We start from the raw sequence: 13,501 nt of genomic DNA on the forward strand, positions 1-13,501 counted from the left end.
TTCTTTCTTTTTTTACAAACAAAAAGCAGCTTCAAAGTTCATGTTTGAGGTAAACTTGTGTAGGCCTATAGCCTAACCACAGATTTTATTTTACACAGAAATTAAAAAAAAACGGCCATAATAAACGCCCATTGAGCGCAAATGAGGCTTTACAAATTAACGTCATTAGCACGCGGCTTAATTTTGCGACAGTCGCGTTCCAACAAGGCACCAATTAAACCTTTTAATTTCAGTTCGGCGGTTCGGTTGAATTGTATGCCTAGTTGATTGTTTTACAGTGTAAGATAGACATCTAGGTTAGCAGCTAGCTAAAGATAGTAGCTGAATTATGTAATACACAGTATTTTAAACAGAAATCCATTAGCCACATGGAAGTGAATCAAACTTATTCTAGAACTGCAATGCATTGATCCCACGAGCCAGAGAGAATCATGTGGAATTGCGTCAAATGCTTTAGAAGGGTGTTTTGGCATTTAGTGGATCCATTTTACTCGTGCTTTAGATTTGAAAGCTTGCATAGTCTCCGATGCAGAGCTTTTTCTGGTCATATGTGTCTGTCTAATCCGTCTTTTCCTTCAACCCTACAGACAACTGTGGGAAGCGCGCGCGTATGCCCACCGCTGATGCCATGTGGTCAAAGCAGCTGTGCGGCTGATAACCAATGACAGGCAGCAGAGACGCCGCGCGGAGCTGCAGGATGCGTCGCGTCGCGCTGATATTTAAACCATTCTCACATCGCGTATGCCAGAGATGCGAGCTGCAGCGATTTCTGCGCTGAGAACGGAAAGATGCTGCCTTCATGGATTCATGGATTAAGCTGGATTTCAGGACACACCTGTAGATTTTTCACCTAGTTTTCTGCATAATGCCTTATCTGAGACAGTTCCTAGTTTTAGCGCTCTTCCTGGGCTCGTTTGGGGAGTGCCGGAATAAACACGCAACGAGAGAGAGGAGGTGGACAGGAGCTGTGGACACCCAGAAGCATGGGACGTAAGTGGAAATTCAACATTTGACAGCTAAACTTGGATTGACATCTCGTGCTGATGATGATGTGGACTAGCCTACACATTGCTGGGCTCACTGTTCATGATGAAAAAGTTGCTGATGCTGATGATGATGATTGTTGTGGTAGTGATGATGCTGATGATGATGAATGTAGCAATAATCACATTGAAGATGATTGATGAATGTCAACAAGTAGGCTACACAAAACATGTTTGTTTCCTTCTATTTAACTTAAACATCTATTTCTACTGATTTAAGCTTCATTAGGATTTAAAGTGGTAGAAAAACTTGCAGTAATTAAACTTCAGGTTTTTAGTTGACCAATACCGATTTTTACTGTGCTGATATACAACTTAATTGGGATATACAAAATTATATAAAATAACCCCCAAATGCATGTGTGGGTGTCGATTTGTACTATACTTGCAGTGACCTTTTCATCTGAAAATCCAGGAATGCCTCAATTAAGTTGTCACACAATCTAAATTATAATTAAAATTATTTTTTGTTAACCAAACAAGTTGTTATAGGTTACAGATAATGTGTCTGTGCATTTTGATGAATATTATGGTTGAAAAGCATTTTGCTTTTGCAAAAAGCTTTGCATTTTAGGTTAAATGAACAATTATTTAATGTATTTGAAACAATAAAAATTCATTGAAAGTGTCAGACTTTCCAACTTATTTCTAAAGAAAAGCACTTCTATTAATCGACCGAATGGGCACAGTTATCGGCTGATGCTGGTACTCTCCAAATAGTCAAATATCATATGTCAGATATGTATCAGTTCATTACTAATTACAAGCATTTGATGATCCTTTTTCTGATTTATGTTATAAGAGTTGCACATAAGAACTTAGGTGATGTTGTGACCTCATCCATTGATGTATTTCGCAGACTCATTTTTCCACCACCTTTATTAGCCTGATTTCTATGACAGCAGAGTGCCATAAATGAGGCCAGGGGCCGGGGTGTAATTAACATGACCCAGACAAATGATGCCGGCTCTGAACCGAAACACGTATCACTGGCGTGCTCGGACTGGTGCTTCTTACTCGGACAAACAGCCACGTGTCACAGGCACATTTTGCCCATCTGCCAAGGACAGTACGTTGGCACAGAGCTGTCCTGACAAGCTGACATGGGTACAGCCTCATGGGTCTATGAAATTAAAACAAACAAGAAATCTTCAGAATTAACATGTTTTTAGATTGCAAAAGCCTTCAAATTTGCATGAGTAAATCCAGCTGTATCGCTGCAGACAGGGTGCCAGTCATGGAAAGCTGCCTTCTGTCTCATATTCGCAACAGGAAATAAATTACAAATGGCAAGTCGATGTGGGGAATGAGGCAGTTTACTACTCACTGGATTCTTTTGAGTCACTGTCAGTGATTTTTATATCGCTACATAAAGAGTTTATTATGCTCATTGCTTGACTGGAACAAGCACAGTTCATGAAATCCAGAGTTTGGGGCTCTTCTGAGCGTCTGTCGATAAGATCTCCTGTAATTTGAAAAAGATCCGGCTGCAGCAGCAAGTTGGCCACTGCCGTAACAGTTTGTTGATACAAGCGCTGTGCATGATCTTAATCCGTCATTACACTTTTGCGGCTGCATTTTCACAGAAATTATGTAAATGCCATTGACTTTGAGGGTTCAGGCTGAATTTTTCATGTAACCTCTGCTCGTTTCCACATAATAATAGCGCACATTGTCCAAATCCATGATACGAGAGGCTGATCTGAGTGTTTGTGTGACTTTGAAACCCGCAGCTCCCTGGCAAAGAAGCCGCCAGATGTGACAAAATCACGGCGACTGAAAACAGAGCAGTTGTTGAAAGTGGACGATCATGACTTCACCATGAGGCCCGCATTTGCAGGTTAGTTCATCATTCCCCTGTGTTGCAAATGTGAACTGAATTCCCTTAATTTAAAAGCCACAACTTCCTTTAGGAGTCTATTTTAAAAACAAATCTTCAAAGACATGTACAGTATTCGTAATGTAAAAGGATTAGTGTCAACATCCTCCATGAGCAACTGAAGATTAGTCAAAAATAAGACAACTACTTGGAGCATGAGAAAGTCGTGGTAAAGTTTTATTATAAATTCCATACTCAATTGTTTACCTAAAAGCCACTCAAATATTTTTAGTTGCATTGGTTTAATCTTATGTACAGATTGCACATATTTACTATGCACAATTGGAGAACATTCAGGTCAGTTATTTGACCAACAGGCATCAAATCTACATTGGCTCCCTCTAGAGGGGTAAACAACTTCCCCATCAAGCCCTGCTGTAAAAAGACTGGGATTTCAGTTTAACTGGACTGCATATGGTTTTTAGTATTGGAATTTTTTTTATTTAGACTATTATTATTTGATATTAAGCCATTACCTGCATAAAATCTCCAAATATGGACTACTGTCTAACTGATGTAACGAAAAAGTTGACAGAGTTTTGAAGAAATGGATTCTGCATTATTTCTAGGTTATTATAATCAAATAATTACATTTGTGTCATTGATCATGTGACTCTTTGTACAGACAGTCAAATGTTTTTGCTTCCATTGAACCAAAAGATGCTCTATGGATCATCTCGAACCATTCTGGAGAACATGATCAACACAAACTCGTGGAGTTCATGCAGCTTGAGTGTTGCTCGTCATTAAAGCAAAAGGGGAAGAACTAAATGCTTTATGCTTATGTTTAATTCATTCAAAATGTTCAGGTAAAAATTGGCTACGGTGATAATATAATTGGTCCGTTATATTATTTCATGTTAAAGCCTAACTTCGACAACTTCGGGACACAAAATGGGGGAAAATGTTTTCGATTTGAATCCCATTTCCTGGATGTACATACATTTAGGGACTATGCTGATACAAAAACCAGGAAATAATTTGATTATAATGATAAATTCTGCCAAAAAGAATAGTAGGCTATATGTATAAGAAAAATATGTCTTACTTTCTTTATTGTTTATAGGGACCGATCGCCAAGACTTTAAAGAATCATTTTATAAAGTCAAAATGTTAGCCATTAATGTTTTGTGTGTAAATAAAAATGTAAATAATGTGAGCCTCAATTTCCACTGTAATGTAGAAATAATTATTTTTTAAACATTTATTTAGGCTTCAAAAAATATAACAACTTATAATTTAAGTGAACTTAAAACAAATCTTACATAAACCCATAATAAATGTCATATTTACCTGTGCCAGGTATGAAATATACAGAAATTGAATAAGGTTATCAAACAGTCCGCACTGCATACATATAAATTAAATATAGATTAATCCTTTTTAAATCTACAAGCATTATTTAGTCAAGACAGTTAGAATTATTTTCTGTTCCCTTTGTTCTTTGGTTAACTTTACTGACAGAGAGAATTTGTGGCTGCTGTCACTTTAAGATCTGTCGCTGCTGACAGGATCTCATGCATCTCATTCTCTCACTACTTTTTACTTTCATTTAAGATTTTATTTAACTCATTTAAGACTGTTCTTGTGAGGATACTCGACAAAACGGACATTTTGGCATACATGTGTGTTTTTGTTTGTTCAAGCGGCGAAATAGAACTCGATACTGGCGCGTGTCTTTCTGTGCGTCGTGTGTGTGTGTATCAGGAGGACATTCACTGGCAGTGCATTCTCTTTTGTTTTGTCATGCATAAATGAATAAACGTGAATAAGAATAAGAACAGGATCATATGACGCTAGCTTAAGTCACCTGTTGTTGTTTCTGGCGTTTCATCGCTGACTGACTGGACTGTGCCGCCACCGCGGAGGAGTAGGACCGAGCCTGTCGAAGCGCGCGTCCACGTCCAGGAACGTCGCGTGCACACTCTAAAAACAGTCGACAATGAAACGACAGAAACAACAGCTGACCTAATTAATTTTAGTTAAAAATCATAACAAAACGAATTTGAAAGTGGGGGGGACACAAACAGGATTTTGAAAAGTGGGGGGGACATGTCCCCCCTGTCCCCATAGGAAATTACACCCGTGGTATTGTAAGAAAACAGTTATTTTACTTGGTCAAAAACAGCTCTGTTTTCAGCACGCCGTTTCAGTGCATATGACTTTAAATGATAATGAGCTTTGCTCACCTCGCCTCTCTGTGCTGTGCGTACACCGTTTGTAACACAATAACACAATAACTATAACGCGTTGTTCAGTATAAACGTGGGATTATGAATTATATTGAGAACATCATACATAGAAAACATGCCGTAATGTACCCTAAGTGTAAACCTTAGACGGATTCATTGTGAAGCGTGCAGCTAGCGATTTGCAAAGATTAATATAAATATTAATATAAAGTTTAATAAAACGTTACACTCACTTCAGTTGTTCTAGAGGTTCAGCAGGAACACGAATAGCTGGTACCGATCCTTTTTTCATGACATGAGCAGCTTCTTAGCAAAACCAGCTTTATACTGACCCTCGTTTATAAAGCAGTCTGGTGAGAAATGATTCGCGCAAACATGAAAGCATTGACGTTGCTCGTGGAGAATATTCCCTTCGAAAACAAACTCAGCCACTGCGTCTTCAGCGGTTCGGATTTAGGAACATTAAAATGACTGCTGTGTTCGTTATTACACCCAAGAACAGAACACCACAATCGCTTAGACGCCATTCTGCTCATAGACAGTGCTCCAGCATATCAACAATGACCGCGCCGGTCCGCGCAGACTATGATTGACAGCTCGCTCACGAGCGAGGGCGGGTCTGTGTTGAAACGTTGCTGTCAATCAACAATCGTGGGAGGGGCTTCCGAGCGTGTGACGTCACACGGTCGAATGGCTTGATTTGAGACGGGAAAACATATAAGGAGATTAAAACAAAAACAGTGGATGGATTTTTATCATTTTATGATGGTTGTGTACAGGCACTGCCAAATGTTAAAGTGCATGTACCATTATAAAAACCCCTTTGACGGAACAGTTTTTTTAAGGGTAGGTTTATCACTGAAAACTGTATCATACATTGTCTACTCTTTAAACAGGATTATGGTAAAAATCTAACACTATGGCAACAGCTTTTGTACCTGTACGCGACGGCGTTTTGCTGGAACTGACAGAACAGCAATTTCTTTCAGTTTTTCCCCTCCGTTTGGCCTAAAAACACTGTGTTCATGGTCATCCAGTTTGAAATCCTGACCTTCTCTCCATATTTTGATTCTTTGCGCTGGATCCTTCATTGACAACCGAAAGTAACTCGCTCCCGCTAAACGTTTACTTTTTGAATTCTTGCACTCGGGAACTATACAAGTCGACACCATTATGACTAAAAGTTTGCTTAGTAGTATTTCCTACTAAAGCAAGGCGGTAGTTGACTCTGGTCAAGCGTATCCATAACAGACTGGTGGGAGTGGCCTTGGACGGTAACATGGCCAGAGCATTATGGGTGTTTTCCTACAGTACCTATTTGGCAAAAGGGAAGACAACCGCTTTTTTCTCTGTTTTCTCTAGTCAGGTAGTACCAATTTCAATTTATTTTCTACTGTATATGCAGCCATGTGTTATTGAAAGCCTATTTTGCCAGCAGTGAAGGACCCCTTTAAGAATAACAATGGAAGGTCGGTCTGCATGCTTTGATTGAATTTATGCATTGACATGGATTTGCTTTGACCTTGATTCCACATATTTCCTTTACAAAGCAATACCTTATTAAACTCAAACTTTTTAAGCTTTTTTAGCTTGGCAGATGGAGCTTTGTACACTTTCCTCAAGGTTTTTTCAGAGTTTTAATGAGATTATCACTGTCACTTTTAGGAGCATTAACAATCAATCAGATCACATAGAAACAGCTGGATGTGTGTGCAAATTGATCCTCTGGGAAGATGAGATTTTTAAATATTAATAGTTTACCCAAAAATTGTCATTATTTATTCACTCATTTTGGGAGTGAATAACCCATATACTGGGTATACTGGGTACCCATATACCATATACCCAGTCTCATTACCTACCCATATACTGTACTGTGATATTTTCAGGGAATTTCAGTGATAATCATAGTAACAACAAGACTTTCAAACTCCAAAAAGGATGAAAAACACCATAAAGGTATTATAAAAGTAGTCCATGTGACTTGTATATAAAGTTTATATAATCTCTAGAAATATTACTGTATAAACACGTCAAGATTCAAAAATGGCATGTCACCGTCATGGTAAGCAAAGCACCATTGTTTGTGTGTGTGTGTGTAAACAAACCTTCCATTTTTGATAGGCAAGAATGTAAGATTATATGGGAATAATTACTTCATATGGCTTCAAAAGACTTTTATGGTTTTTATTTTTGGTGAGTTATTTTCGTTTGGCAGTGGCGTTTGACAGTCATGGCCACTATGAATTGTCACTGGTGTAAAGATGAAAAAAATTCCCCTTTTGTGATCCATGGACAAAAATAACACAGGGGTTTTGAATGACAGGAGGGCGAGAGAATTCATGTCAGAATTTTCATTTTTGTATGATCTATTCCTTTAATGCTGACTCCTCTAGTCTAGCACGGTTAGAATGGTATTAAAGGATGATATAAGGGGGAGCTCAAGGCTTCTCTTTGTACGACACTTAAAAGTTTGAGCAGTAAAGGCTAAGAACTAATGAAAGTCCTCCTGCCAGTCCATACAGTCCACAAGAACACGCATATTCTTTTTTTAATGATGCGTTCCTATATAGGGCAAAGAAAAAGAAACACTCCAGTGTTTGATGCTGTTCCTCCTATGAATAGAGTATCTAAAAAGTCCCTCATTTGGATGCTCAGACTCGGCGTACGTTTGGGAATTGCTCTTTGTTCAGCAGGGGGTCACAGCAAAGGGAATGAAAATAGCCCAAACATATTCACCCCCTCAGACGCATAAACAGATCTGTCATCTCTGTCAGCGATGCATTGTTGCATCTGGTTGACGGTGAAAATCTCGCTGCTAGTTCAAAACATGATGTAATCACAACTGTCATCCAGTGTCATCGATTCATAGTATTATAGATTTTATAATACTATGAATGGGGGTGGGAGGGGGGGTTCAAGGGCATTTTCATTTGATGTTTTTCCAAAACACTAAATAGTCCAAGAAAGGAAGCTTTTTTTAATGCACTGAACAGATTTTATTACATTGTTCATTTTTAAAGTATATATATTTCTAAATAATTTTAAAATCTAGAATTGTGCAATGAGCTTAAAGACAAAAGATTTTTGTCTGTTTTTAGTTTAGTTCAAGGTAATTAATATTTTTTAGCAAATGCCAAATATGTGAAAGGATAGTGTCAAAAGCGTCCTTCAACAAGGAGCTAAAAGCCACCCATGAAAAGCCGAAGACCAAGGCAAGAAATGCCACTGAAAACACTGGGATGGCACAATTTTTTGGAAGGAAATTGGAAGGAAATAAGGAATAATTTGTTGTGAAGGATGTTCAAGGCGGGCGCCATTTGACTGCATTTACGAAAAATGCCTATACTAAATGCATTAGACTGCACTAAAACCAAAATAATTAGAAAGAAGATCTTCTTCTTTTAGAAAGAATACTTAAGTGGTTGTGAAATGCCAAGTTACTAAATAAACAGGTTGGTTCAGAACAAGGGTTTATTTTTGCATTTAGATGTAAATCAAATTGATCTTGCTGTATCAAAAAGTGTTTGCATGGATTTGCTGAACCATTTCTTTTCACAGCTCTGTCAATATTCAGTATTTTTTTAATCATCATGCACTTTTGGACCAGGAAAAATATTAATCAATGCTTTTTAGCATGCTTTTCACCGTCAAATTGCAGTATTCTACCTAAGCAATGAATGAGTAAAAGGTAGCGCAGGTATAATAATGTGCCGTGTATACTGCATAAATGAGATTTACTTCAGAAGCAAAAGAGAATTGCTAATGCATGACTGCAGTAGTTTAAATCCAGAGACGGCTAACTGATGGTGCATAAAGCTTATGCCTAATCCTCCACAAGGGGAGTATCTCTTGATGTACACAGAAAACATATAGCACTCACTGCGTGTTTATGGGTCATTATAGGGCAGTATGTGTTTCTTGATGTGAAGGATTAGACATATTAAGGTTTTGTCTCATGTCGTATGATGACATGCATCCCTGTTTACTTCTGTGCAGATTTGGATATGTGCAATTCTGCTTTCAATACTAATTTTCTGGCCTGCTGGGCCAGCAGCATCCGAAAATCAGATACGAACCAAAAATGAAAGATCAAAAGATATCAAGTAACCTCTCCATGCCAGGATGCCACGTCTCGTTATTCGTGCAGCCAAAATTGGCTGAACTCTTTACATTCGACAAAAGGATCAGTTAGTCTTACAAGCTGCATGCAAAACTGAGGACGATTGTAATCACATTACATTTTGTTGCCCCTCTCTCTTTTCTCACTTTATCTTTTTTTTAATTCGCCCGTTAAAGACATAAGCGATCCTCGCTGATGGGTTCGTCCATCTGGAGGATCGCTCGATCTGCTATGGAGTGAGGCGCTCTGGTGCTAGAGACGAGATTAATCTGGCAGCGGTTTGTACTGACCGGACCAATCCCCATGGATTAGCACATGCAACAATCCCAGCCTGTCCTGCCACGCAGACAGCTGGTTTAAAGACCGCCCACTCGTCAAACATCAACCAGCGATCACCAGCTCAGCGGCGTGGCCTCGGGAACTTTGAAAGAAAAGCACTATTATTAAAATCAACCCGGGAAAGGGGTGATTTCATCTTTTTTGTAAAGGAGTAGGTCATAATCATTATGTCCTTTCAACTCTGTTTGACTTACTTTCTTCTCTGGAACACAAAATAATGCATTTTTTAATACATTTTAAGAGGATAAAAATCATATGGGTTTGGAACAACATGAGAGTGCAAATAAAAAAAATATATATTTTTGATGTTGTTGTCTGTTTTTGATGAACTATCCCTTTAATGAACATTTTTGTTCTAATCATTATGTTGCTACAAATACGTGTGCCTTTCTTTCTTCTGTGGAACAAAAAGAGATATTTGTATAACTTTTAACTTTTAGAAAGTCATATGTGTTTGGAACAACATAAGAGTGTGTAAATAATGACAAAAAACTATTATTATTGTTAAAGGGTTAGTTCACCCAAAAATGAAAATTATGTCAGTAATTACTCACCCTCATGTTGTTCCAACCCCGTAAGACTTTCGTTCATCTTCGGACCACAAATTAAGATATTGTTGATGAAATCTGAGAGCTGGCTCACTCCTTCATAGGCTGCTAGGTAATTGATATCTGCCAGCCCGGAAAAGTTAGCAAAGACATCGTTAAAATTGTCCAAGTGACTACAGTGGCTCAACCTTAAGTTTATCAAGTGACGAGAATACTTTTTGTGCGCAAAAAAAACTAAAATAACGACTTTATTGAACTATTCATTTTCTTCTGGGCCTCTGAGTGAGTTCACGTAGTGTAACAGCGCATCGCTTCTGTGTTGTACATCAGAACGTAGGCTCACTATTGGCCAGCATCACACACATGATTAGCGTCGGCCAAAAGTGAGCCTAAGTTCTGTCTTTACTAACTTTTCCGGGCTGGCAGATATCAATTACCAATTGTGAAGGAGTGAGCCAGCTTTCGGATTTCATCAAAAATATTTTAATTTGTGTTCCGAAGATGAACGAAAGTCTTATGCGGTTGGAACAACATGAGGGTGAGTATTACTTACAGAGTTTTTATTTTTTGGGTGAACTAACCCTTTAATTTTTTTGATGAACTATCTCTTTAATTAAAATTGTGTCGCTCCAAATCAGTGTGACTTACTTTCTTCTGTGGAACACAAAATTAGATATATTTATGAATTTTAAAAGGACAGAAAGGCAAATGGGTTTTGAAAAACACGAGAGTGTGTAAATAATAAGAGGTTTTTTTTTTTTGATGAACTAACCCTTTATTAATATCCAGTTTATATAATGTTATTTGTATTTGTTTTTCATGGAACAAGCACAAATAACCACCTCCAAGTGGTAACTATAACCTAGAAATGGGACACTCAAGGTCATTCTAATGGTTTCAGACTGAAACTGACAGCAGGGTGTTGATTAGATTGGACAAATCGATTTTACCTAGGAGCTGTGTCCTTATTTAGGCTTATTTGTGTGAAATGAAAAGCCTTGATGGTACATGACAGGGAAATTGACAGGATGGAGTCCAGTGGGTATTGCATGGCTATAGTTTACTCATGAGGATCTATTACATAAGCAAATTTGTAAAAAGTCATCTCCACAGTTGGCCCTTACTTATCTACAGGGCTCAAATGCATTTTCTACAGCATATTAAGCAATGCTTGTGCTTTTCATGAAGATTTTTTTATGAGCGACACATTAAGTGACACATAATGGCAAGTTTCAGTCAGTGTCAGTATCATTTTGAGCATCCAAGTTTAATCCACCATTTACCATCTCCAGTAATCTCGTCGGATTACTACGACTAGGAGTGAAACACACTGAAAATCTTGTTTCGAATCTGTCTGACGTTTGGGCATCATCCCCGTCCATATGTACTGGCTGCCCCCTGCCCATTTACCTAAATGTCTTACCTTCTGAGTGACAGATAGTCATATTACACTAATCCTGGGAAAGAGCAAGGGTTTATGTTTGCTACAAAAGACCTTACAAGTGCAGCTCCATGTAGGATATGAAAGCTACAGTTCCGGTTGAAGGCCTGTCCTTTGAGAACAAGCGTTCCTTACAATCCTACAATCCGTCAGATGTCAAAGCATCTGCTAAGCCTTTTGTGAACAGATCTGGTGGAAAGCAAACAGACTCAGATCTGGCTGTGAGGACATATTTAATGATGCTCACAGATGTCTTAGCAAACACCCTGCTAATTGCAACTGGTATGAAGCTGTCAGACTCCAGTAAACAATGAGTATTGTGAAAAATTAATGCATGGCATATGCAAAAGAGGTCATAAAGCAGTGGGATGGAGAAAATGGTGTAAATTAATTGACAAACAGAGTTGTATATGTTGTATAAATGGATTTTTTTTTTTTTTTTTGCAGGTCCTGCTATTCCAGTGGGAGTTGATGTACAAGTGGAAAGCTTGGACAGTATCTCAGAAGTAGACATGGTAGGTAATCCTAAACAGTTGTTTTTTACATGTGCTGTTTTATGTAACATCCTCAACTCTTTGACTCTAAATTCTAGAATATATGAACACACATTAGGCGTGTTAAACAACACATTAAACAATTACATTTTAATTTAGCAAAACAAGAAATATTTTTTTGCGTGAAAAAATAAGCCTGTTTTTAATAAAAAAATGCATTGTGACATTATTTTTTTTACACTTAAGCACAAGCACATTTTCTCATCAAATTATTGACATAAGTCCAGACGTCTTTTGAGTTCCCTTTCAAAGTGGAACTGTAACACTACGTCATTGAGTTGACGCTATGGGGAACACCCTTACGGTGTCTGAACACATGTACCAAATATGCCAAATATTGGCTGACGGCTGTCTATGATGTCACGAGCAGAGCACCCGTGAGTATAAGAGGGCACCTGCAAGGACCCATCATCAACTTTTTTGTCTTCAGGAGCTGTTTGTTTGTGTGCGTGTGTAAGACCAGAATCTGTGGGAGCTGGATGCACTCATTGTGATGCTTTTGTTTTGCTTGATTCTCTTTCGAGGGATAGAATATACCGTTTGCACGGATTGCTTTCGGCTTTTGAGGGAGTTGAATGCGCTCATTGTGATGCATTCGTGTTAAGAGCTTTTATTCCTGCTTGATTCTCTCTCTCTCTAGGGGATAGAATCTAGCGTTTGCACAGAGTGTGTTCAGCTCTTTAAGGAGTTGGATGCACTCATAGAGATGCATTTGCAGTAGAAGCTCTGTTCTTGCCCGATTTTCTTATAGTGATGAGAGTCCAGCTTTTGTACGGAGCGCATGCTCTCGAGGGAGCTGAATCCATGCTCTGTAATGCAACGTTGCAATTCACTGTGGCAAGCTCCGCCCATGTTTAACTCACTCTTGAGAGATGAGAGTTGAGCATCTGCACCTCGCGGTTCAGGTCTCATGGCTGCCGAGACGGAAGAGCGATCATGAGGATTGTAGGCGGAGCTTGGGGAGAAGAAATCAGGGCTTCCGATAGATCCATTCCTCTCAATCCCATTTGGTGAATTTGGAAGCTTGCTCTTAAAAGAGAGCAAAATCTTCTGTTCTGAATGGAGATTTATTAAAGACCATTGGTCTCATGTTGATTCAGGAAGGCACTCTGCTGCCCCTTCTGACCTGACTGAGAGCATATAAAGAGGGTCTAGTCTGAGGAATTAGATACGGAGAGAGAGTTGAGGCAGATGTTATTTATATTCCACCACCTCCGCTGCCCTGCATTTAAGAGTGTGAGCCTTTTATTTCTCCAAGATCACCACATTGAGGGAATTATTGGAGGTACTGTGTGAGCAGCAATATGAGAGTATGTCCCAATTGATGAGTTGCTTGCGAGCCATCTCTCCCTTGGTGCTGCGTCCTCTTGGAAGGTTCCCGC

General features: G+C 38.7%; 1 protein-coding gene across 1 annotated transcript in view; it reads left to right on the forward strand.

Annotated features, from left to right (window-relative positions):
* Positions 1 to 537: 537 nt before the first annotated feature.
* Positions 538 to 13,501, forward strand: part of gabrr2a (gamma-aminobutyric acid type A receptor subunit rho2a) — a 28,526-nt gene continuing 15,562 nt past the window's right edge. Inside the window, exons 1-3 of the mRNA XM_056267231.1 lie at positions 538 to 990; positions 2,777 to 2,883; positions 12,013 to 12,080. Coding sequence (XP_056123206.1) covers positions 866 to 990; positions 2,777 to 2,883; positions 12,013 to 12,080 — 300 coding nt within the window. The 5' untranslated portion in view covers positions 538 to 865. The remainder of the gene's footprint in view (positions 991 to 2,776; positions 2,884 to 12,012; positions 12,081 to 13,501) is intronic.

This window comes from Rhinichthys klamathensis, unplaced genomic scaffold (assembly GCF_029890125.1).
Source record: "Rhinichthys klamathensis goyatoka isolate OS25496 unplaced genomic scaffold, OSU_Roscu_1.1 h1tg000256l_1, whole genome shotgun sequence".
Taxonomy (NCBI): Eukaryota; Metazoa; Chordata; class Actinopteri; order Cypriniformes; family Leuciscidae; genus Rhinichthys; species Rhinichthys klamathensis.